This window comes from Heteronotia binoei, chromosome 6 (genome assembly GCF_032191835.1).
Source record: "Heteronotia binoei isolate CCM8104 ecotype False Entrance Well chromosome 6, APGP_CSIRO_Hbin_v1, whole genome shotgun sequence".
Taxonomy (NCBI): Eukaryota; Metazoa; Chordata; class Lepidosauria; order Squamata; family Gekkonidae; genus Heteronotia; species Heteronotia binoei.
The window spans coordinates 141862493-141885482 of record NC_083228.1 but is presented as its reverse complement, the minus strand read 5'-3'; the positions used below and the strand labels follow the sequence as shown (position 1 = coordinate 141885482).

At 50.0% G+C, this 22990-nt stretch overlaps 1 protein-coding gene across 1 annotated transcript in view; it reads left to right on the top strand.

The window, feature by feature from the left end:
* LOC132574479 (26S proteasome non-ATPase regulatory subunit 1-like) overlaps window positions 1-12903 on the top strand; it is a gene marked incomplete at its 5' end in the record, with an annotated part of 261677 nt that extends 248774 nt beyond the window's left edge. Inside the window, 4 exons of the mRNA XM_060242832.1 lie at window positions 1259-1351; window positions 5868-6014; window positions 9849-10014; window positions 12716-12903. Coding sequence (XP_060098815.1) covers window positions 1259-1351; window positions 5868-6014; window positions 9849-9995 — 387 coding nt within the window. The remainder of the gene's footprint in view (window positions 1-1258; window positions 1352-5867; window positions 6015-9848; window positions 10015-12715) is intronic.
* Between the last annotated feature and the right edge of the window lie 10087 nt (window positions 12904-22990).

The following is a 22990-nucleotide window of genomic DNA, read 5'->3' as shown; positions in this document are numbered from 1 at the left end:
ATATGCTTTGAGCTATTCTGTAGCTTACGATGTAAATCTGAACTTATCGTCGTCGGTACATACAAATGAGAAAAGCAGAAGAAGCAACCCCGAAGCAGAGCTGACTGGTTAAATTTAACATCATTTAAAATAAAAGCTAACTAGTTGGTTTAACAATATAACAGTTAACGCAAGCGTAAAAGGTAAATATAGTTCCTTAATCCTTAACGTTAATTTATTTATTTATAGCAGAGGGAGAAAGCAAAAAGTCGTTTATCTGTTTCGTTATAGACAGTTTCTCTTCTCAGAAATATCGAGAGCGGTTTTTCTATCTCGTATCCCCTTTCCTTTTTTTTGCTTCCGTAACCCTGCATTTCCTACCCTTTTTATATTCAAACTTAACAAAAAATTTAAATTAGAGATACGCACCCTCTTTTGTAAAACGTAGATCTCACCACATGTGCAGAGTTCTGTTATGCGCCCAAAACAGCTCTTCTTGAAAGGTTCTGTATCCCAGAATATCTTTTTGCAAAAAAGTGTCAAGTGTAAACCCGCAATCTTTTATTGATGTATTTATTTCAGATGTTTATTAGTTGCCTTTCTTCCGTATGGAACTCAGAGCAGTGTACTGTAGGCAATACATAAACTCGTGTGTGTGTGTGTGTGTGTGCGTTTAGCAGGAATGCAGTTCCGGCTGGCTTGGCATCAGGGGTGTGGCCTGATATGCCAATGAGTTCCTGCTGGATTTTTTCTACCAAAAACGTCCTGCATAAACTCAATTTTAAAAAACAGAATTTAGAATCACTGTTGAGGACTGCTTAAATGGAATGCAGTCCTCAACGAAGCTGTCTTCAGCTGCTTCCTGAAGACTGACAGTGACGGGACCTGGTGCACCTTCTTTGGGAGGCTGTTGCGGGGCTGCCACCAAAAAGGCCCTCTCTTGTATACCCACCAGTGGGGATTCATTGATTGATGGGACAGGCCAGGGAGCCTCTCCCTGGGATCTTAGTTTATAGGCAGGAACATATGGGAGAAGACAATCCCTCCGATACCCTGACCCCGAGCCAGGGAGGGCTTTAAAGGTTTAAAGGATTCAAGATTGAAAACGTGTCAAACCCAGGAAGTATAAAAACAGCAGGCCATTGAAAGAGCCCACAGAAGCGTTGTGGATGGCACCGCTAACTAACATACCCTGGGCCCTGTGGACCAGTCTGTAGCCGCCAGCTGCGTGTGTCTCTTGGTGCGCTTTGCGGAAAGGCTCTGTCGTTGTCCCACACAGGTGTCCACTGCTGTGCTGTCCATCACTGCAAAAGCCAAGAAGAAGGAGAAAGAAAAGGAAAAAGAGAAAAAAGAGGAGGAAAAAATGGAAGTGGTAGGTATAGTCTGGAAACACCTCAGCTTGTCCTTCTGGATTACAGTGCTGAGATTGGAAGGCTTTCCTTCCTTCCTTCTTCCCTCCCTCCCTCCTTTCCTTTCCTTTCCCTCTCCTTCCCTCTCTCTTTCCCTTCCCTTCCTTCCTCCCTCCCTCCCTCCTTTTCCTTTCCTTTCCCTCTCCTTCCCTCCCTCTTTCCCTTCCCTTCCTCCCTCCCTCCCTCCCTACTTTTCCTTTCTTTTCCTTCCACCTTCCCTTCCCTCCCTCTTTCCTTTCCTTTCCTTCCTCCCTCCCCTCCCTCCTCCATCCCTTTCCTTCCCTCCCTCCTTCCCTCCTTCTTTCCCTTCCCTTCCTTCCTCCCTTCCTTCTTCCCTCCTTTTCCTTTCCTTTCCTTTCCTTTCCTTTCCTTTCCTTTCCTTTCCTTTCCTTTCCTTTCCTTCCTCCCACCCCTCCCTCCCTCCATCCCTTTCCTTTCCCCCTCCTTCCCTCCCTCTTTCCCTTCCCTTCCTTCCTCCCTTCCTTCTTCCTTCATTTCCTTTCCTTTCCTTCCTCCCCTCCCTCCCTCCCTCCATCCCTTTCCTTTCCTTTCCCCCTCCTTCCCTCCCTCTTTCCCTTCCCTTCCTTCCTCCCTTCCTTCTCCTCCTTTCCTTTCCTTTCCTTTCCTTTCCTTCCCCCCTCCTCTCCTCCTCATCCCTTTCCTTTCCCCCTCCTTCCCTCCCTCTTTCCTCCCTTCCTTCCTCCCTTCCTTCTTCCCTCCTTTTCCTTCCTTTCCTTTCCTTTCCTTTCTTTCCTTTCCTTCTTTTCCTTTCCTTTCCTTTCCTTCCTTCCTCCCCCCTCCTCTCCCTCCCTCCATCCTTTCCTTTCCCCCTCCTTCCCTCCCTCTTTCCCTTCCCTTCCTTCCTCCCTTCTTCTTCCCTCCTTTTCCTTTCCTTTCCTTTCCTTTTCCTTTCCTTTCCTTTCCTTTCCTTTTCCTTTCCTTTCCTTTCCTTTCCTTTCCTTTCCTTTCCTTTCCTTCCCTTCCCTTCCCTTCCCTTCCCTTCCCTTCCCTTCCCTTCCCTTCCCTTCCCTTCCCTTCCCTTCCTCCCCCCTCCCCTCCCTCCCTTTCTTTTCCTTTCCCCCTCCTTCCCTCCCTCTTTCCCCTCCTCCCTTCCGTCCGTCCCTCCTCTCTGGGAAGTTTTTCCAGTCTTCTTTGGGACTAAAAGCATTGAATGGCATGATTTCAGCATTTTTTTGAACAGAGAACACCCACACCGCCTTTAACGTGAACTTTTGGAAACGGTGAAATTTGGAGTGGACTGTGATTTAATTTCTGAACTGTATTTTGTGGGATGCCTTGGGGATGTCCTGCTCTCCCTGTTTTTGTTCCGTGCGTCTTGAACGTCTCTGACTTGTGTGCTATTCAGAGCAAGGGATGTTTGATTGGGACGCACCTGGAGGCTGGCAACCCTACCTGCAAGGTGAAGGCAGCCTAATCACTTCCATTTTCCAGTGGCTGAGAGTCAATTGCTTGCAAAGAGCTACCCAGATATATGAGCCAGCGTCTTTTGGCTACACACACAGGCCCAACACAACAGTGGCTGCTCTTGTTGGCATTTCGGCTCCCGGCTTGCTATTGTCCAGACCCGAGTCTCTGGGAATTTACAGCCTCCTTCCATGTTGTCCAAACATGCGACCCTGCAGCGTACCTGCCAGCAAGCAGGGAAACATGACACATGCCCGGAGGTATTTTAACGAGGCTTCAGGAAGGCCACGTATGTATGCAGAGCAAAATGTGCCTGAAATAGCTCCTCCCACTGCCCGAGGACCATCAATCCAGCCCTTTCCCCGTTTCTGCATCTTACCAGACAGCTTTACAGCCCAGAAAAATGCCCTCGTTGAGCTAAGAATGGGAGAGGAAGCTCCACAGAACGTTCCACAAGCTGCTCTGCTCCTGCTGACTGGGCACCCCGACAATGTTGGGACTCTCTGTCTAGGGCAGTGATGCTCTGTATTCTTGGTGTGTGTGAGGGTCACAGTGGGAGGGCTTCTACTGTCCTGGTCCCACTGGTGGACCTCCTGATGGCACTGGGTTTTGACCACTGTGTGACACAGAGTGTTGCACTGGATGGGCCATTGGCCTGATCCAACATGGCTTCTCTTATGTTCTTATGTGACACAGAGTGCTGGACTGGAGGGGCCATTGGCCTGATCCAACATGGCTTCTCTTCTGTTCTTATGTGACACAGAGTGTTGGACTGGATGGGCCATTGGCCTGATCCAACATTGCTTCTCTATGTTCTTATGTGACTCAGAGTGTTGGACTGGATGGGCCATTGGCCTGATCCAACATGGCTTCTCTTATGTGGCACAGAGTGTTGGACTGGATGGCCATTGGCCTGATCCAACATGGCTTCTCTTATGTTCTTATGTGGCACAGAGTGTTGGACCAGATGGCTTCTCTTATGTTCTTGGTGTTTGGGGAGGGGGCACAGTGGGAGGGCTTCTTGAGTTCTGGCCCCGCTGGTGGACCTCCTGATGGCACCTGGCTTTTTTTGCCACTGTGTGGACACAGAGTGTTGGACTGGATGGGCCACTGGCCTGATCCAACATGGCTTCCCTTATGTTCTTATGTCTGGGCAAGTGATGCTCTGTACTCTTGCTGCTGGGGAGATGGGTGGGAACAGTGGGAGGGCTTCTCGTGTCCTGGCCCCACTGGCACCAAGAATACAGAGTATCATTGCCCCAGGCACAAGAACATAAGAGAAGCCATGTTGGATCAGGCCCTTCCAGTCCAACACTCTGTGTCACACAGTGGCCAAAACTCGGGTGCCATTAGAGGGTTCACCAGCAGGGCCAGAAACCTTCCCATTGTTGCTTCCCAAACACCAAGTAGACATTGCATCGGTGCCCCAGACATAAGCCATTGTTGGATCAGGCCAGTGGCCCATCTAGTCCAACACTCTCTGTCATACAGTGGCCAAACCCCAGGGGCCATCAGGAGGTCCCACCAGCGGGACCAGAGTTCCATAAGCCAGAGTTCCATGGGAGCACTCTTGCCCCCCAAACACCAAGAATACAGAGTATTACTGCCGCAGACATAAGAACATGAGAGAAAGGGTGATTAACATGTGGAATTCACTGCCACAAGAGGTGATGGCGGCTACAAGCATAGCCAGCTTTAAGAGGGGTTTGGCTATGGAGCAGAGGTCCATCAGTGGCTATTAGCCACAGTACATTATTGAACTGTCTGGGGCAGTGATGCTCTTTATTCTTGGGGGTGCTTGGGGGGAGGGGCAAAGTGGAAGGGCTTCTAGACCCACTTGTGAACCTCCTGATGGCACTTGGGGGGGTTTTTTGGCCCCTATGTGACACAGAGTGTTGGATTGGATGGGCCATTGGCCTGATCCGACATGGCTTCTCTTATGTTCTTATGTGACACAGAGTGTTGGACTGAATGGGCCATTGGCCTGATCCAACATGGCTTCTCTTATGTTCTTTTGTACACAGAGTGTTGGACTGGATGGGCCATTGGCCTGATCCAACATGGCTTCTCTTATGTTCTTATGTGACACAGAGTGTTGGACTGGATGGGCCACTGGCCTGATCCAGCATGGCTTCTCTTATGTGACACAGAGTGTTGGACTGGATGGGCCATTGGCCTGATCCAACATGGCTTCTCTTATGTTCTTTTGTGACACAGGGTGTTGGACTGGAGGGGCCATTGGCCTGATCCAACATGGCTTCTCTTATGTTCTTTTGTGACACAGGGTGTTGGACTGGAGGGGCCATTGGCCTGATCCAACGGATTCTAGTTATTTATTTATTTTATTTATTTTTATTTTGTGGTTTTCTAGTGTGCCTTCTCCTGTAACTGGGCTCAAGGCGGATCGCAACATATAATAGTAACAGTACGAAGCTATTAAACAGAGTTAAAATACCGCAATTAAATTAAACAGTAAAAACAATAACCAATAAATAAAATGCACCATCGGCGAAAAAAGGCGCAGCATGTCAAGTAGCCAGTTATAAGCCCACATTTAAGTGATGGCGATAGCGCTGCGATAAGGTACAGTGTTACCGTAAGGGCACGATGTCCCCCCAAGTGAGGCCAAATGATGGAACAATAGGACGCCCTCTGCCTCAACCATAAGCCTGGTGGAACATCTCCGTCTTGCAGGCCCTACAAAATGGCAGTAGTTCAGATAGGGCATCTCCACAGGGATTCTACCTGGCAGGGGCCAAGGCTGAAAAGGCCCTGACCCTGGTCGAGCCGAGCCAGGCATCCTTAGGGCCAGGGGTGCTCAGGAGGTGCTGCGACTTCTGGGGCGTATATGGGGAAAGGCGGTCCCTCAGGTATGTTGGTTGCAGACTGCGCAAGGCTTTAAACCTCAGTACCAGTACCTTGAAGCGGATCCGGTACTCAGTAGGTAGCCGGTGCATCTGTCACAGCACTGGCTGAACGCTTGCCCGCAAAGGCAATGCAGTTAACAGCTGTGCAGCCGGATTTGACAAAAGTCTCCCTTCCTCTTTCTCCCAGGACGAGACGGAGAAGAAGGACGAGAAGGAGAAGAAGAAGGAGCCCGAGCCCTCCTTTCAGCTGCTGGACAACCCGGCCCGGGTCATGCCCGCCCAGCTGAAGGTCCTCACCATGCCAGAAAGCTGCCGCTACCAGCCCTTTAAGACCGTGAGTCCCTGACTCGGAACAGCTGCTCCGGAATGGCTGCCGGTGAACTCTAGACAGGCTTCCATGTCAATGGCAGTGGAAACACGATTCACTGAAAAACCGTTGCAAATATACAATCTAAGGGTGTTTTTACATTCTGTTTGCTCCGGAGTTTTAGAATCTCCAAATCGCCTGCCACCATTCCGCTTTAATTATTTTCCTTTTACATTGGTGGATTTGCTGCGCTCATTTTGCATAGCCAAACTTTTATATTTCCTGCTGAAAGCGTTTCAGTTTGGGGGGGGGGGTTGGTCTCTGATCAGAGGGCAGCCAGAATACCAGTGCTTAGTTTAAATGTATACGATTGCTTGGGAATGGTGTCAAACACTGCAAAAACGATACACATTTAAATTACAAGATGAGGCAAGCAATGATATGTAAAAAATTTCAAGTGCTGTCACTTCTCATGCAAATTGCTACAGCTTGTGGCTTTTGGAGGAATCTTTTAAAACGCATGAAAAGTTCTACAATGCAAGTTTGAAACGCTTGTAGAGCAATGACCGGATCAAAACTAGTTTTGAGAAAAAAACATTACAGCAGCTGCGCCGGAATTCATCTCACCGAAACAAATGTAGATGCTTCGGGCAGCAACAATGCAAAATAGTTGTGAGAACGTTAGTTGATGTGAAAGGTGAGTTTCCAATGTGGTGATAGAGAGTCACAAACTGTCAGTGTAAAAACACCCTATATTGACAATGTAACGCAGTACAAATACTTAATGCCATTAACAGAAATTCATCTACTCATTTCAAACACAGTAACCCATAAATCGCAATGGCCAAGTTCTTTCTCTCTATCTGGTTTTCTGTGAAATCTCTTTAAAGTGCAGAGCTCCAGAATATTTATCGGTTATTATTGCACATGTTGGTCTGTTCACATTGAAGTTGGATGTTTTTTTCTGGAGGAGCTTCACAGCACATGGATTTAAAGAGACACTGTGTACATCAAGGGTGTCAAACATGCGGCCCGTGGGCTGAATCAGGCCCCCCCGAGGGCTCCTATCAGGCCCCCAAACAACTGGGTGTCATCTGCTTCCTTCTCCCTCTCTTGCTTCTTTCTGTATCTCAACTTGCTTTGCAAGGCTTGCTCAATTGCACAGAAGCTACAGAGCAAAACCTCTGTTTTCTCCATTGGTTAAGGCTCCTCCCCCTCCTGGTCCCCTGGGGAAGGAAGGAAAGAGCCAGAGCTTCCTTTGCCCAGCTCCCTGGATCCCATGGGAGAAACAGAAAGAAAGCACCTTTAAGGTCAACAAGTGCTAATTTTTAAGCATGTTTAAAGTTTTTTAAAAAAATCTTTACTCATTTTTGTCTTTGTCCTTTAATCTTTTTTTTTTAATCTCTGCTACCTAATTTTAAATTAATCTTAAATCTTAAACACATGGCCCGGCCCGACAAGGTCTCAGTTATGTTAGATCCGGCCCTCGTAACAAATGAGTTTGACACCCCTGGTCTACACAGAATCCTGGAAATGTGGCTATTGCGATTTATACGTTACTGTGTTTGCAACGAGTAGATGCATTTCTCTTCTTTGTATCAAGAATTTATACTGCCTTACACAGAGCCCCGTGGCGCAGAGTGGTAAAGCTGCAGCGCTGCAGTCGGAGCCCTCTGCTCACGACCTGAGTTCGATCCCAGCGGAAGCTGGTTCAGGTAGCTGGCTCCAGGTTGACTCAGCCTTCCATCCTTCCGAGATCAGTCAAATGAGGACCCAGCTTGCTGGGCGGAAAGTGTAGATGACTGGGGAAGGCAATGGCAAAACACCCTGTAAAAAAGTCTGCTATAAAAACGCTATGAAAGCAACGTCACCCCAGAGTCAAAAACGACTGGTGCTTGCGCAGGGGGGGGACTACCTTGACCTTTTTGCACCGTTAATATAAATTCTATATTTTGTATTGCGCTTCGGTGAATCTTGCTTCCACGGAATGGCTGCGGGCCGGTCGCGCTGTGGTGCCGGCTGTTGCCAAAATTACATTTTTAAAAATCCACACAGCCAATGACATCTCCATTGGCCTATCAGAAGCCTCGCCTGGCCTCACCACTTTCTGAAAATACTTGGGCGTCAGGAAGAGGTGTCAAGGGGTGCCATAGTGCCCAGTGGGGCTCCCTGAACTGCCAACTGCCAGGCAGCAGGAATGGGATGGGGGGCATGGCATTTTGGCACCAGCCAATAGAATTTAGCTCCAAGGAAGAGAGGAAACCAGCCCATCCACTCATCTCTAGAGCAGCTTGCTTATAACAGAAGTGGCCAACGGTAGCTCTCTGAATGTTTTTTTTTTTTTGCATACAGCTCCCATCAGCCCCAGCCAGCATGGTCAATGGCTGGGGTCGATGGGAGTTGTAGGCAAAGAAACATCTGGAGAGTTACCGTTGGCCACCCCTGGCTTATAACCTGACCGCCAAACCGGTCATGCGGTTGCGATCCACCGCTAAAAGGAAAGGCGACTCCTCCTCACCCAGCTTTCGGTTCAAACGTTTTATCAGAGCTATAATAAAAGGAAAGGGGATGGAAAGGTAGGGAGAGAGGAAATGGGAACAAGCGTATGATTGTAGAAAAATTACATTCTGCATATCATAGTCCCATATAAAAAAATAAAGGTAGTCCCCTGTGCAAGCACCAGTCGTGTTTGACTCTGGGGTGACGTCGCTTTCACAACGTTTTCACAGCACACTTTTTACGAGGTGGTTTGCCATTGCCTTCCCCAGTCATCTACACTTTCCCCCCAGCAAGATGGGTACTCATTTTACCGACCTCGTAAGGATGAGTAAACCTGGAGCCGGCTACCTGAACCAGCTTCCGCTGGGATCGAACTCAGGTCGTGAGCAGAACGCTCCGACTGCAGTACTGCAGCTTTACCACTGTGCGCCACGGGGCTCTCTATAGTCGCATATAGGAGACAATTCAAAAAGATTCAAGTTACATTGAAATAAAGAGTAAATACTGTAAGTTTTAGCTTATATACATCCGTGTCAATTATAACACGAGTACAAAAAAATGAAAAATAGCAACTTTCATTGGATGACAGCAATTGGGAGTTCAAGCAGAAGTGTCAAGCCACGCATACAGTGGTTCCCAATACTTTTTAGCATCTTCCATCGTCTTGCCTCTCAGTAGAGAAGATAGATAATCCAGCTCAGTGTCACATTCTCAGAGCGCAGGCAGGCGGGAGTCCAAAGCCAGTCCAAGGTCAAAGTCCAGGAAGTAAAGCAGGGGCCAAGTCACCAAAGCAAAATCGCAAACCGGAATCAGAAGTCAGTGTCCAAAAGCCAAAGGGGTCAGGGTGCCCAGGAATTCAAGCAGGTCAGGATCTGGAATCAGGAAGGAGCGTGGATACATGCCAGAGGATCGACTTGTTGCTTCCACGAGGTTGCCAAGTCCTGGGTGTGAGTTATATGGGAGCCTCAATCAGCCTGCCCCCTGGGTGGCCATGACTCTTCTAGAACTCGGGACTGAGAGATCTGAAGCACCGGCATGCCTCATGTCTTCGCTCTGAAAGTTCTTTCCGGAGCTGGCTCTGCACTCTTGAGATGGGAGGGGGAGAGTTTGGAGGAGATTGATTGTCAGCAGCTGGTGTGGTGCCTGGAATGTGGGGAGAGTGATTGATGGGCCAGCTGCTGGAGATTCGGCTGAGGAGCTGGTAGACAACTCTTCCTGGTCCGTTAACCCTTCCAGCTCCCCCTCATCAGGGCTCATGACACTCAGCTGCCTCTAGTATCAGTTCTTGCTTAGTTGGTAGTTCCTGGTGCTTCTGTTTTTGGGCTCCTCCAGGGACTGACCGTGTACCTTCTCTTTCCCCAGCTTTCCATCGGCGGCATCATCGTCCTGCGAGACACCAGCGAGGACACAGAAGAGCTGGTTGAGCCAGTGGCCGCCCACGGGCCAAAGATCGAGGAGGAAGAGCAGGAACCGGAGCCCCCGGAGCCCTTTGAGTATATCGATGATTAGGATGAGGCTGCGTGGAAGAGTAAGAACTACCTGCTTGGATGGGCCCAGAGTCTACCAAATACAGAGCTCTGTTTGGTGTAGTGGTGAAGCGCAAGGACTCTTATCTGGGAGAACCGGGTTTGATTCCCCACTCCTCCACTTGCACCTGCTGGAATGGCCTTGGGTCAGACATCGCTCTGGCAGAGGTTGTCCTTGAGAGGACAGCTGCTGTGAGAGCCCTCTCAGCCCCACCCACCTCACCGGGTGTCTGTCTCTTGAGAGCCAGTTTTGTGTAGTGGTTAAGTGTGTGGACTCTTATCTGGGAGAACCGGGTTTGATTCCCCACTCCTCCACTTGCAGCTGCTGGAATGGCCTTGGGTCAAGCATCGCTCTGGCAGAGCTGTCCTTGAATGAGTCCGGTGGGCCAACTGCAGAATTCTTTAATTCAATGCAACTTGGCAGTAATATCCAGCAACGAGGCCGTACACGTATCCTCGTTTCACGTAGGCTTCGACAAGCTTCATATAATCAAATTCTAGTACCCTTCATATCCAGGCAGTATATACGCTTGCTCTCTTTCGTTTCAATACAATTGAAGCTGCATCGAATTAAAGAATTCTACAGTTGGAGCACTGGACTCTTTTAAGAGTACTTATGTGGGATGTTTCCTCCCGACCCTCTTGCTTGAAGAAACTGCTTCGATAGCGTCACAAAGAGACTTTGGGTACCGGGAGGGGCAGCCGTTCTTGCTTGGATGCGCCACTAACGATGTGTCTTGGTTGAAGAGCTTTATTACTGTTTCATAAAAATTATTCCTGTTACTTTGGTTTTGAGGCTGGCTGACGTGGAGGCTCTGTGCCTCCCACCCACCCCCCTCGACCTGGAGATTGAATACAATCCGAGAGAGGTCACTATAGTGGATAATACGACAAAAAAAATGCAAACCAGTGACCATTTTACTAAGAAGTACATAGAAGCCTCATACTGAGCTGTAGCCGATGCGAAATTGCTGCTGGAGACGCTCCGCTTCCCTCTTTTTTGAAAAGTGTGTAAAGAATCTGTATAATTGAATCGAAGCCTGGAAAGAAACAAGTACTTCATCGATTGGCTCGTCCCCACGCTGCTTTGGGACTTGAATGTCCATGTTTTGGACACTTGGGCTGATTTCTATATCCTTCTTAGTCAATTGGTCACCCGCTTGCATTTTTTGTTGTGTTACCTCCCTGGAGACTGGCAGCCCTAGCACTAACCCAGAGGTGTCGAACTCGTTTGTTATGAAGGCCGGGTCTGACATAAATGAGACGTTGGGCCGGGCCTTGTCTGGTAGGGCCGAGCCATGTTGGGCCGGGCCATGAACATATGAAGCTGCCTTATACTGAATCAGACCCTCGGTCCATCAAAGTCAGTATTGTCTTCTAAGACTGGCAGCGGCTCTCAGGGCTCAAGCTGAGGTTTTTCATACCTATTTGCCTGGACCCTTTTTTGGAGATGCCAGGGACTGAACCTGGGACCTTCTGCTTCCCAAGCAGATGCTCTACCACTGAGCCACCGTCCCTCCCTTGACTGCAGCGGCTCTCCAGGGTCTCCAGCTGAGGTTTTTCACACCTATTTGCCTGGACCCTTTTTAGTTGGAGATGCCGGGGATTGAACCTGGGACCCTCTGCTTACCAAGCAGATGCTCTGCCACTGAGCCACAGCCCCATTCGTGGCTCTCCAGGGTCTCAAGCTGAGGTTCTTCAAGCCTACTGCCTGGACTCTTTTTAGTTGGAGATGCCGGGGACTGAACCTGGGACCTTCTGCTTACCAAGCAGATGCTCTACCACTGAGCCACGGCCCCATTCGTGGCTATCCAGGGTCTCAAGCGGAGGTTCTTCACGCCTACTTGGCCTGGACCCTTTGAGTGGAGATGCCGGGGATTGAACCTGGACCTTCTGCTTACCAAGCAGATGCTCTACCACTGAGCCACCATCCCTCCCCAAATATATATGAAGCTGCCTTCTACTGAATTAGACACTTGGTCCATCAAAGTCCAGTCTTGTCTTCTCAGACCGGCAGCGGCTCTCCAAGGTCTCAAGCTGAGGTTTTTCATGCCTATTTGCCTGTGCCCTTTTTTTGGTGGAGATGCCGAGGATTGAACCTGGGACCTTCTGCTTACCAAGCAGATGCTCTACCACTGAGCCACCGTCCCTCTCCATGTCTGGTAGGGCCGGGTCATGTTGGACCGGGCCATGTGTGTACCTATTTAGATTATGTAGAAGAGATATCAATTTTATAAACACAAACACAAATACGTATTTAAAAAAACTTTAAAACATGCTTAAAACATTAGCAGTAGTTGATCTTAAAGGTGCTTTCTTTGAGTTTCTCCCATGGCATCCACGGAACTAGGCAAAGGAAGCTCTGGCTCTTTCCTTCTTTCCCCTGGGGGCTGCGGGAGCCTCAGCCAATAGAAGGAAGAGAGGCATGGCTCAGTAGCTCTGCTGTGCAATTAAGAGAGGCTGGCAGAGCAAGCTCTGCCTTCCCGAGAGAGGAGCCTCAGCCAATGGAGAAAATAGAGGTTTTGCTCTGTAGCTCCTGTGCAATTGAGCAAGCCTGGCAGAGCAAGCTGTGATGCAGAAGGAAGCCAGAGAGAGGGAGAAGGAAGCAGATGACAGCCAGTTGCTCAGGGGCCTGATTCGGCCCCCAAACTGCATGTTTGACACTCCTGCACTAACCCTTCTTGTCTCCTTTTCCTCTGCTAGGTCTCACTCCTTCAAGAAGCTGGCCTTTTGCGTCTGATATTGGAAATGCACCAGAAGGAAGTCCCGGTGGCTCAAGGCACACCCCTGTGCTTTCTATGCAGCCAACAGCGGAAACGGAAAATGTATCCTACTACTTAGTGTATGCTTTCACCGGAACCTTGTTTTCAGAATAAATAAATTAAAACTCCCCAGTGGCTACCTCGCTTTTTTTATTATTGGTTTCTCTCAAGGGGCTTAACCACTACACCAAACCGGCTCTTCAGCCTTTCCTCCTAGGGAAGGTGCACCAGCCCTCTAATCATCTTGGTTTCCTTCTTCTGGACTTCTTCCAATGTCCTTTCCGAGATATGGTGACCAGAACTGTCCACAGTATTCCAAATGAGGCCACACCACAGATCTATACAGGAGCATTTCAATATCAGCCATTTTATTCTCAGTCCCTTTCCTAATAATCCCTAGCACAGAGTTTTGCCCTTTTCCACCACTGCAGCACCCTGGGTTTATACCCCACCCTTCTCCCTGAATCAGAGGAGGAATAAGAAGAGAAGAGGAGGAGAAGGAAGAGGAGGAGGAGGAGGAGAAAGAAGAGGAAGAAGAGGAGGAGGTGGTAGTGATGATGATATTGGATTTATACCCTGCCCTTCACTCTGAATCTCAGAGTGGCTTACAATCTTGTTACCTTCCTCCCCCACAACAGACACCTTGTGAGGTCGGTGGGGCTGAGAGAGCTCTCCCAGAAGCTGCCCTTTCCAGGACAACTCCTACGAGAGCTATGGCTGACCCAAGGCCATTCCAGCAGGTGCAAGTGGAGGAGTGGGCTTCGCTGCCAGCGGCACTAGGCATGGTGCAGAGTGGGTAAAGCTGCCGTACTGTAGTCAGAGCCCTCTGCTCACGACCTGAGTTCGATCCAGCGGAAGCTGGTTCAGGCAGCCGGCTTGAGGTTGGCTCAGCCTTCCATCCTTCCGAGATCGGTCAAAGGAGTCCCGGTTTGCTGGGGGCAAAGTGTAGATGACTGGGGAAGGCAAGGGCAAAGCACCCCGGAAAAGTCTGCCGTGAAAACATGAAAGCAACGTCACCCCAGAGTCAGAAACGACTGGTGCTTGCACAGGGGACTACCTTGACCTTTTAAGCCTCTGAATCCCAGAGCCAGGAGGCAACATCAGGGGAAGGCCTGGCTTTCCCTCTTCTGGGACTTCACTAATTTAGGCAGTCATTATCTCAGAGATACTTTAAAAAAACAGCATTGTGGTCTGAAATGATGGGAGGGCTCTAGCAGTCACATCCTGACTCCCTTCCATCCCCGGAGCTCCCGAGGAAGAAGGATGAGGTTTTCAGTGCCTTTTGTAATTTGGTGTAGTGGTGAAGAGTGCGAACTCTTATCTCGGAGAACCGAGTTTGATTCCCCACTCCTCACTTGCACCTGCTGGAATGGCCTTGGGTCAGCCATAGCTCTCTTATCTGGGAGAACCGGGTTTGATTCCCCACTCCTCCGCTTGCACCTGCTGGAATGGCCTTGGGTCAGCATTGCTCTCTTATCTGGAGAAACCGGGGTTTGATTCCCCACTCCTCCGCTTGCACCTGCTGGAATGGCCTTGGGTCAGCCATAGCTCTCTTATCTGGGAGAACCGGGTTTGATTCCCCACTCCTCCACTTGCACCTGCTGGAATGGCCTTGGGTCAGCCATAGCTCTCTTATCTGGAGAACCGGGTTTGATTCCCCACTCCTCCGCTTGCACCTGCTGGAATGGCCTTGGGTCAGCCAGAGCTCTGGCAGAGGTTGTCCTTGAAAGGGGCAGCTGCTGGGAGAGCCCTCTCCAGCCCCACCCACCTCACATGGTGCCTGTTGTGGGGGAAGGAGATAAACCTGGATCTGGCAACTCTATATACCCTCCCCTTCTTCCCCTGCTGTTGGCCAAGGAAGACCTGGCAACCCTAAAATCAGCCTTCCTGACCTCCATGGCCATTCCACCAAAGTGGGGAGCCACAGGAGAGAATCCAGGAGAGCCAGTTTAGTGTAGTGGTAAAGTGTGCGGACTCTTATCTGGGAGAACCGGGTTTGATTCCCCACTCCTCCACTTGCAGCTGCTGAATGGCCTTGGGTCAGCCATAGCTCTCTTATCTGGGAGAACCGGGTTTGATTCCCCCCTCCTGCACTTGCACCTGCTGGAATGGCCTTGGGTCAGCCAGAGCTCTGGCAGAGGTTGTCCTTGAAAGGGCAGCTGCTGGGAGAGCCCTCTCCAGCCCCACCCACCTCACATGGTGCCTGTTGTGGGGGAAGGAGATAAACCTGGATCTGGCAACTCTATATACCCTCCCCTTCTTCTCCTGCTGTTGGCCAAGGAAGACCTGGCAACCCTAAAATCAGCCTTCCTGACCTCCATGGGCCATTCCACAAAGTGGGAGCCACAGGAGAGAATCCAGGAGAGCCAGTTTAGTGTAGTGGTAAAGTGTGCGGACTCTTATCTGGGAGAACCGGGTTTGATTCCCCACTCCTCCACTTGCATCTGCTGGAATGGCCTTGGGTCAGCCATAGCTCTGGCAGAGGTTGTCTTGGAAAGGGCCAGTTTGGTGTAGTGGTTAAGTGTGCAGACTCTTATCTGGGAGAACCGGGTTTGATTCCCCACTCCTCCACTTGCACCTGCTGGAATGGCCTTGGGTCAGCCACAGCTGTGGCAGAGGTGGTCCTTGAAAGGGCAGCTTCTGTCAGCTCTCTCAGCCCCACCCACCTCACATGGTGTCTGTTGTGGGGGGAGAAGATATAGGAGATTGTGAGCCGCTCTGAGTCTGATTCAGGGAGAAGGGCGGGGTATAAATCTGCAGTCTTCTTCTTTTCAAGACATGATGGTAATTGCATTAATCTTCTAGGAGAAACCCTTTATCGTCTTCATTCTTTTGGGTGGGCCTCATTTGGCACAAAGATATGACGCCGGCCGTTTGGAGACCAAGAGACAGGAAGGGTGGTGAGTTTTGGCGAGGTGGTGAAGGGAGATGCCCGATTGCAGGAAGAAAGGGAGATATCAAAGGTTTTGTTTCCTTGGCAGCATCGCTTTGCCATTACAAAAGCAGTTGGGCTGGGGTTTAACTAGCTTAGATAACTCCTGCCCTCACCTGGGCAGCCCAGGCTGGCCTGATCTCATCAGATCTCAGACGCTAAGCAGGGTCAGTCTTGGTTAGGACTTGGATGGGAGACTGCTAAGAAAGTCCAAGGCCACTACACCAAACCCCCTCCTACCAGGCCTGCAAGCAAGTCTGCATTCCTCTCCCTCTCTCTTGCTTCCTTCTGCATCACAGCTTGCTTTGCCAGGCTTGCTCTATCGCGCAGGAGCTACAGAGCAAAGCCTCTGTTTTCTCCATTGGCTGAGGCTCCTCCCTTGGGGAGGAAGTGGGGGAGAAAGAGCCTGCTTTGCCAGGCTCACTCAATCACACAGCACAGCTTCTGGACCAAACTTCTTTTCCTTCTCAGGCTCCACCTCATCCTCTGGGGAGGGACGGAAAAGGCCAGAGCTTCCTTTGAGAACCAGTTTGGTGTAGTGGTTCAGTGTGTAGACTCTTATCTGGGAGAACCGGGTTTGATTCCCCACTCCTCCGCTTGCAGCTCCTGGGAGGGCCTTGGGTCAGCCATAGCTCTGACAGAAGTTGTCCTTGAAAGTGCAGCTTCTGTGAGAGCCCTCTCAGCCCCACCCACCTCACAGGGTGTCTGTTGTGGGGGGAGAAGATAGAGGAGATTGTGAGCCGCTCTGAGTCTCTGATTCAGGGAGAAGGGCGGGGTATAAATCTGCCCCCACCTCACAGGGTGTCTGTTGTCGGGGGAGAAGATAGAGGAGATTGTGAGCCGCTCTGAGTCTCTGATTCAGGGAGACGGGCAGGTATAAATCTGCAGTGTTCTTCTTCTTCTAGAGCCCTCTCAGCCCCACCCACCTCATAGGGTGTCTATTGTGGGGGGAGAAGATAGAGGAGATTGTGAGCCGCTCTGAGTCTCTGATTCAGAGAGAAGGGCGGGTATAAATCTGCAGTGTTTGTCTTCTTCTTCTAGAACCCTCTCAGCCCCACCCACCTCATAGGGTGTCTGCTGTGGCATAAGATAGAGGAGATTGTGAGCCGCTCTGAGTCTCTGATTGAGGGAGAAGGGCGGGGTATAAATCTGCCCCCACCTCACAGGATGCCTATTGTGGGGGGAGAAGATATAGGTGATTGTGAGCCGCTCTGAGTCTCTGATTCAGGGAGAAGGACGGGGTATAAATCTGCCCCCACCTCACAGGGTGTCTGTTGTGGGGGGAGAAGATAGAGGAGATTGTGAGCCGCTCTGAGTCTCTGATTCAGGGAGAAGGGCGGGGTATAAATCTGCCCCCACCTCACAGGGTGTCTGTTGTGGGGGGAGAAGATAGAGGAGATTGTGAGCCGCTCTGAGTCTCTGATTCAGGGAGAAGGGCGGGGTATAAATCTGCCCCCACCTCACAGGGTGTCTGTTGTGGGGGGAGAAGACATAGGAGATTGTGAGCCGCTCTGAGTCTCTGATTCAGGGAGAAGGGCGGGGTATAAATCTGCCCCCACCTCACAGGGTGTCTGTTGTGGGGGGAGAAGACATAGGAGATGTGAGCCGCTCTGAGTCTCTGATTCAGGGAGAAGGGCGGGGTATAAATCTGCCCCCACCTCACAGGGTGTCTGTTGTGGGGGGAGAAGACATAGGAGATTGTGAGCCGCTCTGAGTCTCTGATTCAGGGAGAAGGGCGGGGTATAAATCTGCCCCCACCTCACAGGGTGTCTGTTGTGGGGGGAGAAGACATAGGAGATGTGAGCCGCTCTGAGTCTCTGATTCAGGGAGAAGGGCGGGGTATAAATCTGCCCCCACCTCACAGGGTGTCTGTTGTGGGGGGAGAAGACATAGGAGATTGTGAGCCGCTCTGAGTCTCTGATTCAGGGAGAAGGGCGGGGTATAAATCTGCAGTTCTTCTTCCTTTGCCCAGTTCCCTTGACCACACAGGAGATATAAAATCTTTAATTGTGTTTGTGTGTGTCCTTTATAAAGTTTATATCTCTGCTACCTGGCTTTACATTTTATGACACACATGGCCCAACAAGGTCCCATTTGTGTCTCATTCGGCCCTCATAACAAATGAGTTCAACACCCCTGTGCTAGCTTTCTACATGACGGGGATTCTCTTGTATAGGATTTCTAGGTGTGTTCCTCACCCGCAGTCTCAAGCTGCACAGCACAGATACAGCTGCCGCTTCATTGGTCATCTGTGTGTTTTGATCAACCTCCCAGTTTCAGATGGAGAAGACTGCAGATTTATGCCCCACCCTTCTCTCTGAATCAAAGTCTCAGAGTGGCTCACAATCGCCTTTACCTTCCCCCGCCCCCACAACAGACACCCTGTGATGTGAGTGGAGCTGAGAGAGCTCTCACAGAAGCTGCCCTTTCAAGGACAACTCCTACGAGAGCTATGGCTAACCCAGGGCCATTCCAGCAGGTGCAAGTGGAGGAGTGAGGAATCAGTCTCCCAGATAAGAGTCCGCACACTTAAGCACTACACCAAACTGGCTCTCTCATTTCTCATTTTTTTCTCCATTGGCTGAGGTTCCTCCCTTGGGGAGGAAGTGGGGGAGGGAGAGCTTGCTTTGCCAGGCTTTCTCACATAGGAGCTACAGAGCAAAGCCTCTATTTTCTCCATTGGCTGAGGCTCCTCCCTTGGGGAGAAAGAGGGGGAGGAAGAGCTTGCTTTGCCAGGCTCACTCAATCACACAGCAGAGCTACTGAGCCAAACTTCGTTTCCGTGAGAAATGAGGCTCTGGAATCCTCTTCGCTTTCCCCTCACCCCGCCTGCCAGAGATGTTTTCTTGGCTGGGCAAAGATCCGATGTGGCTTTGGGGGCAACTGACGAATTACTCTGCTTTCCTCTGCGAAATGTTTTTTTTTTCTAGCATCTTCATTTATTGCCCATGAAGTTACCTTTTTAGGAAAACAAGACTCGGACTGTTCCTGGGCATCATGCGCTTGGGCGAGTCGCGGTGCCAATTTGGATAGATCTTGCGCCATAAATTTTCGTGCCAGAGACGCGGGTGGGGCTGTTCCTCACAACTTGTGGGCAGAGAGGTACAAAGATCCAGCCATGGCTGTGCTGTACAAAGTGCCAGGGCCGTATCCTGCACTGCAGAGCGCTCCCATCTCCAAAAAACTATAACTTTAAACCAGTGTTCCCTCTAAGCTGCAGAATCTTATGATCCAAAATTCTACTTTGTGAGCTATTGCATAAATGGACGGTTTCTCAGTGGTAGAGCATCTGATTGGTAAGCAGAAGGTCCCAGGTTCAGTCCCCGGCATCTCCAACTCAAAAGGGTCCAGGCAAGTAGGCGTGAAAAACCTCAGCTTGAGACCCTGGAGAGCTGCTGCCAATCAGGGGAGGGATGGTACCTCAGAGGTAGAGCATCTGCTTGGGAAGCAGAAGGTCCCAGGTTCAATCCCCGGCATCTCCAACTGAAAAGGGTCCAGGCAAATAGGTGTGAAAAACCTCTGCTTGAGACTCTTGAGGGCCACTGCCAGTCTGAGTAGACAATACTGACTTAGATGGACCGAGGGTCTGATTCAGTAGAAGGCAGCTTCATGTGTTCAATCAGTATGCTCTGGGGCCATTTTTCCTGAGCTAAGACAGTTTGGTGTAGTGGTGAAGTGCGCAGACACTTATCTGAGAGAACCGGGTTTGATTTCCCCACTCTCCGACTTGCAGCTGCTGGAATGGCCTTGGGCAGCCACAGTTCTCGCAGAGTTATCCTTGAAAGGGCAGCTTCTGTCAGAGCTCTCTCAGCCCCACCTACCTCACAGGGTGCCTGTTGTGGGTTGGGGGAGGTAAGGGAGATTGTGACTGCTCTGAGATTCAGAGTATATGGTGGGATCCAATATCATCATCATCATCAAATGTGTGAGTTGGAGGCTAAAAATCTGTGAGTTAGCTCATGCTAACTCAGCTTAGAGGGAACACTAGTTCTCAGACCATGGGTTGGGAGCTCAAAATGGGTCACGTCTTTCTTGCAGGTGAGGCCAAGAGGGAGGGAATGAAACAAGAGGAGCAGGAGACAACACTCTTGGAGAGCTGGAGGGCAAACTTGGCGTTTCTGCTGCAGATTGTAGAGGATACCCCGGGAATGCAGCCATGGGCTCTGTATATTGAAATAAGTTGCCGTGTCTGTTTGATGTAGTGGTTAAGTGCACAAACTCTTATCTGGGAGAACCGGGTTTGATTCCCCATTCCTCCACTTGCAGCTGCTGGAATGGCCTTGGGTCAGCCAGAGCTCTCTTATCTGGGAGAACCGGGTTTGATTCCCCACTCCTCCACTTGCATCTGCTGGAATGGCCTTGGGTCAGCCAGAGCTCTCTTATCTGGGAGAACCGGGTTTGATTCCCCCCTCCTCCACTTGCAGCTGCTGGAATGGCCTTGGGTCAGCCATAGCGCTCTTATCTGGGAGAACCGGGTTTGATTCTCCACTCCTCCACTTGCACCTGGTGGAATGGACTTGGGTCAGCCAGAGCTCTGGCAGAGGTTGTCCTTGAAAGGGCAGCTGCTGGGAGAGTTCTTTTTGCCCCACCCACCTCACAGAGTGTTTGTTGAGGAGGAGGAAAGGAAAGGAGATTGTGAGCCATTCTGAGACTCTGAGATTCAGAGTGAAGTCCAGGATCTAAATACAATTTCTTCTTCTTCTCCTTTCTTATTCTTTCTTCTTCCTTTCTTCTTCTCTTCCTACTTTCTTCTTCTTTCTTCTTCTCCTTCTCCTACTTTCTTCTTCCTTCTTCTTCCTTTCTTCTCCTCCTTCTCCATTGCTGGGCTTGAATATATATGTGGTCTCCAGCCCATAACTGATGTAAGAGTCTTGCATTTTATTACAAGGAGGGGAACAGGAGTGTGACTTCTTGAGGTTCAGCTTTGGCAATTTCTGCTTTAACCTTCAGCAGTAGCCATTTCAAGAGCTTTGCACCGCAATTTAAATGAACGGTGTGTGCTCGGGAGGGTTTCCAGTTCTGTGTTAGAAAATCCCTGGAGACTTTGGGGGCGGATCCAGGAGAGGGCGGGGTTTGGGGAGGGGCCTCAGCAGGGTCCAATGCCGTGGACCCCACCCATCCAAGCAGCCATTTTCTCTGTGGACCTCATCCTTCCAAGCATCCATTTTCTCCGTGGACCCCACCCTTCCAAGCATCCATTTTCTCTGTGGACCCCACCCTTCCAAGCAGCCATTTTCTCCGTGGATCCCACCCTTCCAAGCATCCATTTTCTCCGTGGACCCCACCCTTCCAAGCATCCATTTTCTCCGTGGACCCCACCCTTCCAAGCAGCCATTTTCTCCGTGGATCCCACCCTTCCAAGCAGCCATTTTCTCCGTGGACCCCACCCTTCCAAGCAGCCATTTTCTCCGTGGACCCCACCCTTCCAAGCAGCCATTTTCTCCGTGGACCCCACCCTTCCAAGCAGCCATTATCTCCGTGGATCCCACCCTTCCAAGCAGCCATTTTCTCCGTGGACCCCACCCTTAAGCAGCCATTTTCTCCGTGGATCCCACCCTTCCAAGCAGCCATTTTCTCCGTGGACCCCACCCTTAAGCAGCCATTTTCTCCGTGGATCCCACCCTTCCAAGCATCCATTTTCTCCGTGGACCCCACCCTTCCAAGCAGCCATTTTCTCCGTGGACCCCACCCTTCCAAGCAGCCGTTTTCTCCGTGGACCCCACCCTTCCAAGCAGCCATTTTCTCCGTGGACCCCACCCTTCCAAGCAGCCATTTTCTCCGTGGACCCCACCCTTCCAAGCAGCCATTTTCTCCGTGGACCCCACCCTTCCAAGCAGCCATTTTCTCCATGGACCCCACCCTTCCAAGCAGCCATTTTCTCCGTGGACCCCACCCTTCCAAGCAGCCATTATCTCCGTGGACCCCACCCTTCCAAGCAGCCATTGTCTCCAGAGCTCTCACGGGTATGAGTAAGATACATAACTTAGAACACTCCGCGAGAGCTTTAACTAATACATACATTGAAAACAACATTTTAAACCACGGAATTTTTCGCTTATTAATTTGGAATTTTTTTGCAGTCCATTTCACAACCTACAATGTTTTTTCTCCGTTTGTAGGACTTCCTGAAGTCCAATGCAGGTGCGATGGCAGTTCCCAAACTGGTGCGACTGCACCCGAGCTGCAGCTTCCGTCCGCTTTCAGAGTAAATCCTTCTTCAGGCAGCTCGCCGAGGGTTACTATTTCAATTTGGCACTGCTCTGCTTATCTCTAAGGATCAAGCATGGCTCCACGCTTCTATTCGTCCTTAGCGTCTCTTGAAAGAGAAATAGAAGTGGGGAGCCGTGCTTGATCCTTGGAGATAAGCAGAACGGTGCCAAATTGAAATTGTGTCCCTTGGTGAGCTGCCTGAAGAAGGATTCTCTGAAAGTGGACGGAAGCGGCGGTCCAGTTACAGCCGCACGAGTTTGGGAACTCCCATCACACCTGCATTGGACTTCGGGAAGTCCTGCAAACGAAGAAAACATTGTATATTGCAAAATGGACTGTAAAAAAAATTCCAAATTAATACGCGAACAATACTGTGGTTTAAAATGTTGTTTTCAATATATGTATTAGTTAAAGCTCCCACAGAGTGTTCTAAATTATATAATTTTCTTCAAGGGAGCTGATCTCTGCCAGCCGGAGATCAATTGTAAAAGAGGGAGGTCCCCTGGAAACTAATAGCAAACAGGCAAATGACTGTGGAAAATCACGAAATACACTAAATAATAATCTCAATACTTAAACAAAAATTCAAAAAGTCGAAGCAATAATTTCATAGAAAATTTAGTAAATATACAAAACACTAATCACTACAGCATCTGTAAGATATACTCACAACAATTCAATTAAGAACATCGCTCATAAATCATAATAAACGGTTCATTAGCTGTCCTAAAGGATGTCGTTCCTCCAGATGACTTTCAAAAGTTTAACAAGACGATCCTGCCGCTTCTCTTGCGGTGGATTAAAGCGCTAGGGCGCTCCGACAGTCCTATGGCCAATACTGATCTTATATGTTGAGAGATGTTTCAATAAGGAATTCAATCCAGTCAAAATCAGGACTTCAGTTCTTGAAAAAATAAACAAGTGGGTGCATGGAAAGCCTCTGATGGGGACGTGCATCTATCACCATTTGTGACACAGTCTTTCATCGAAGAGGCGAAACGGGGAGTTTCTCCGGGCGTCGTGCTGTGAGGCTGTGACCTGGACGAGTTGATGAGCGGGAGAAGCCTCTTCCTA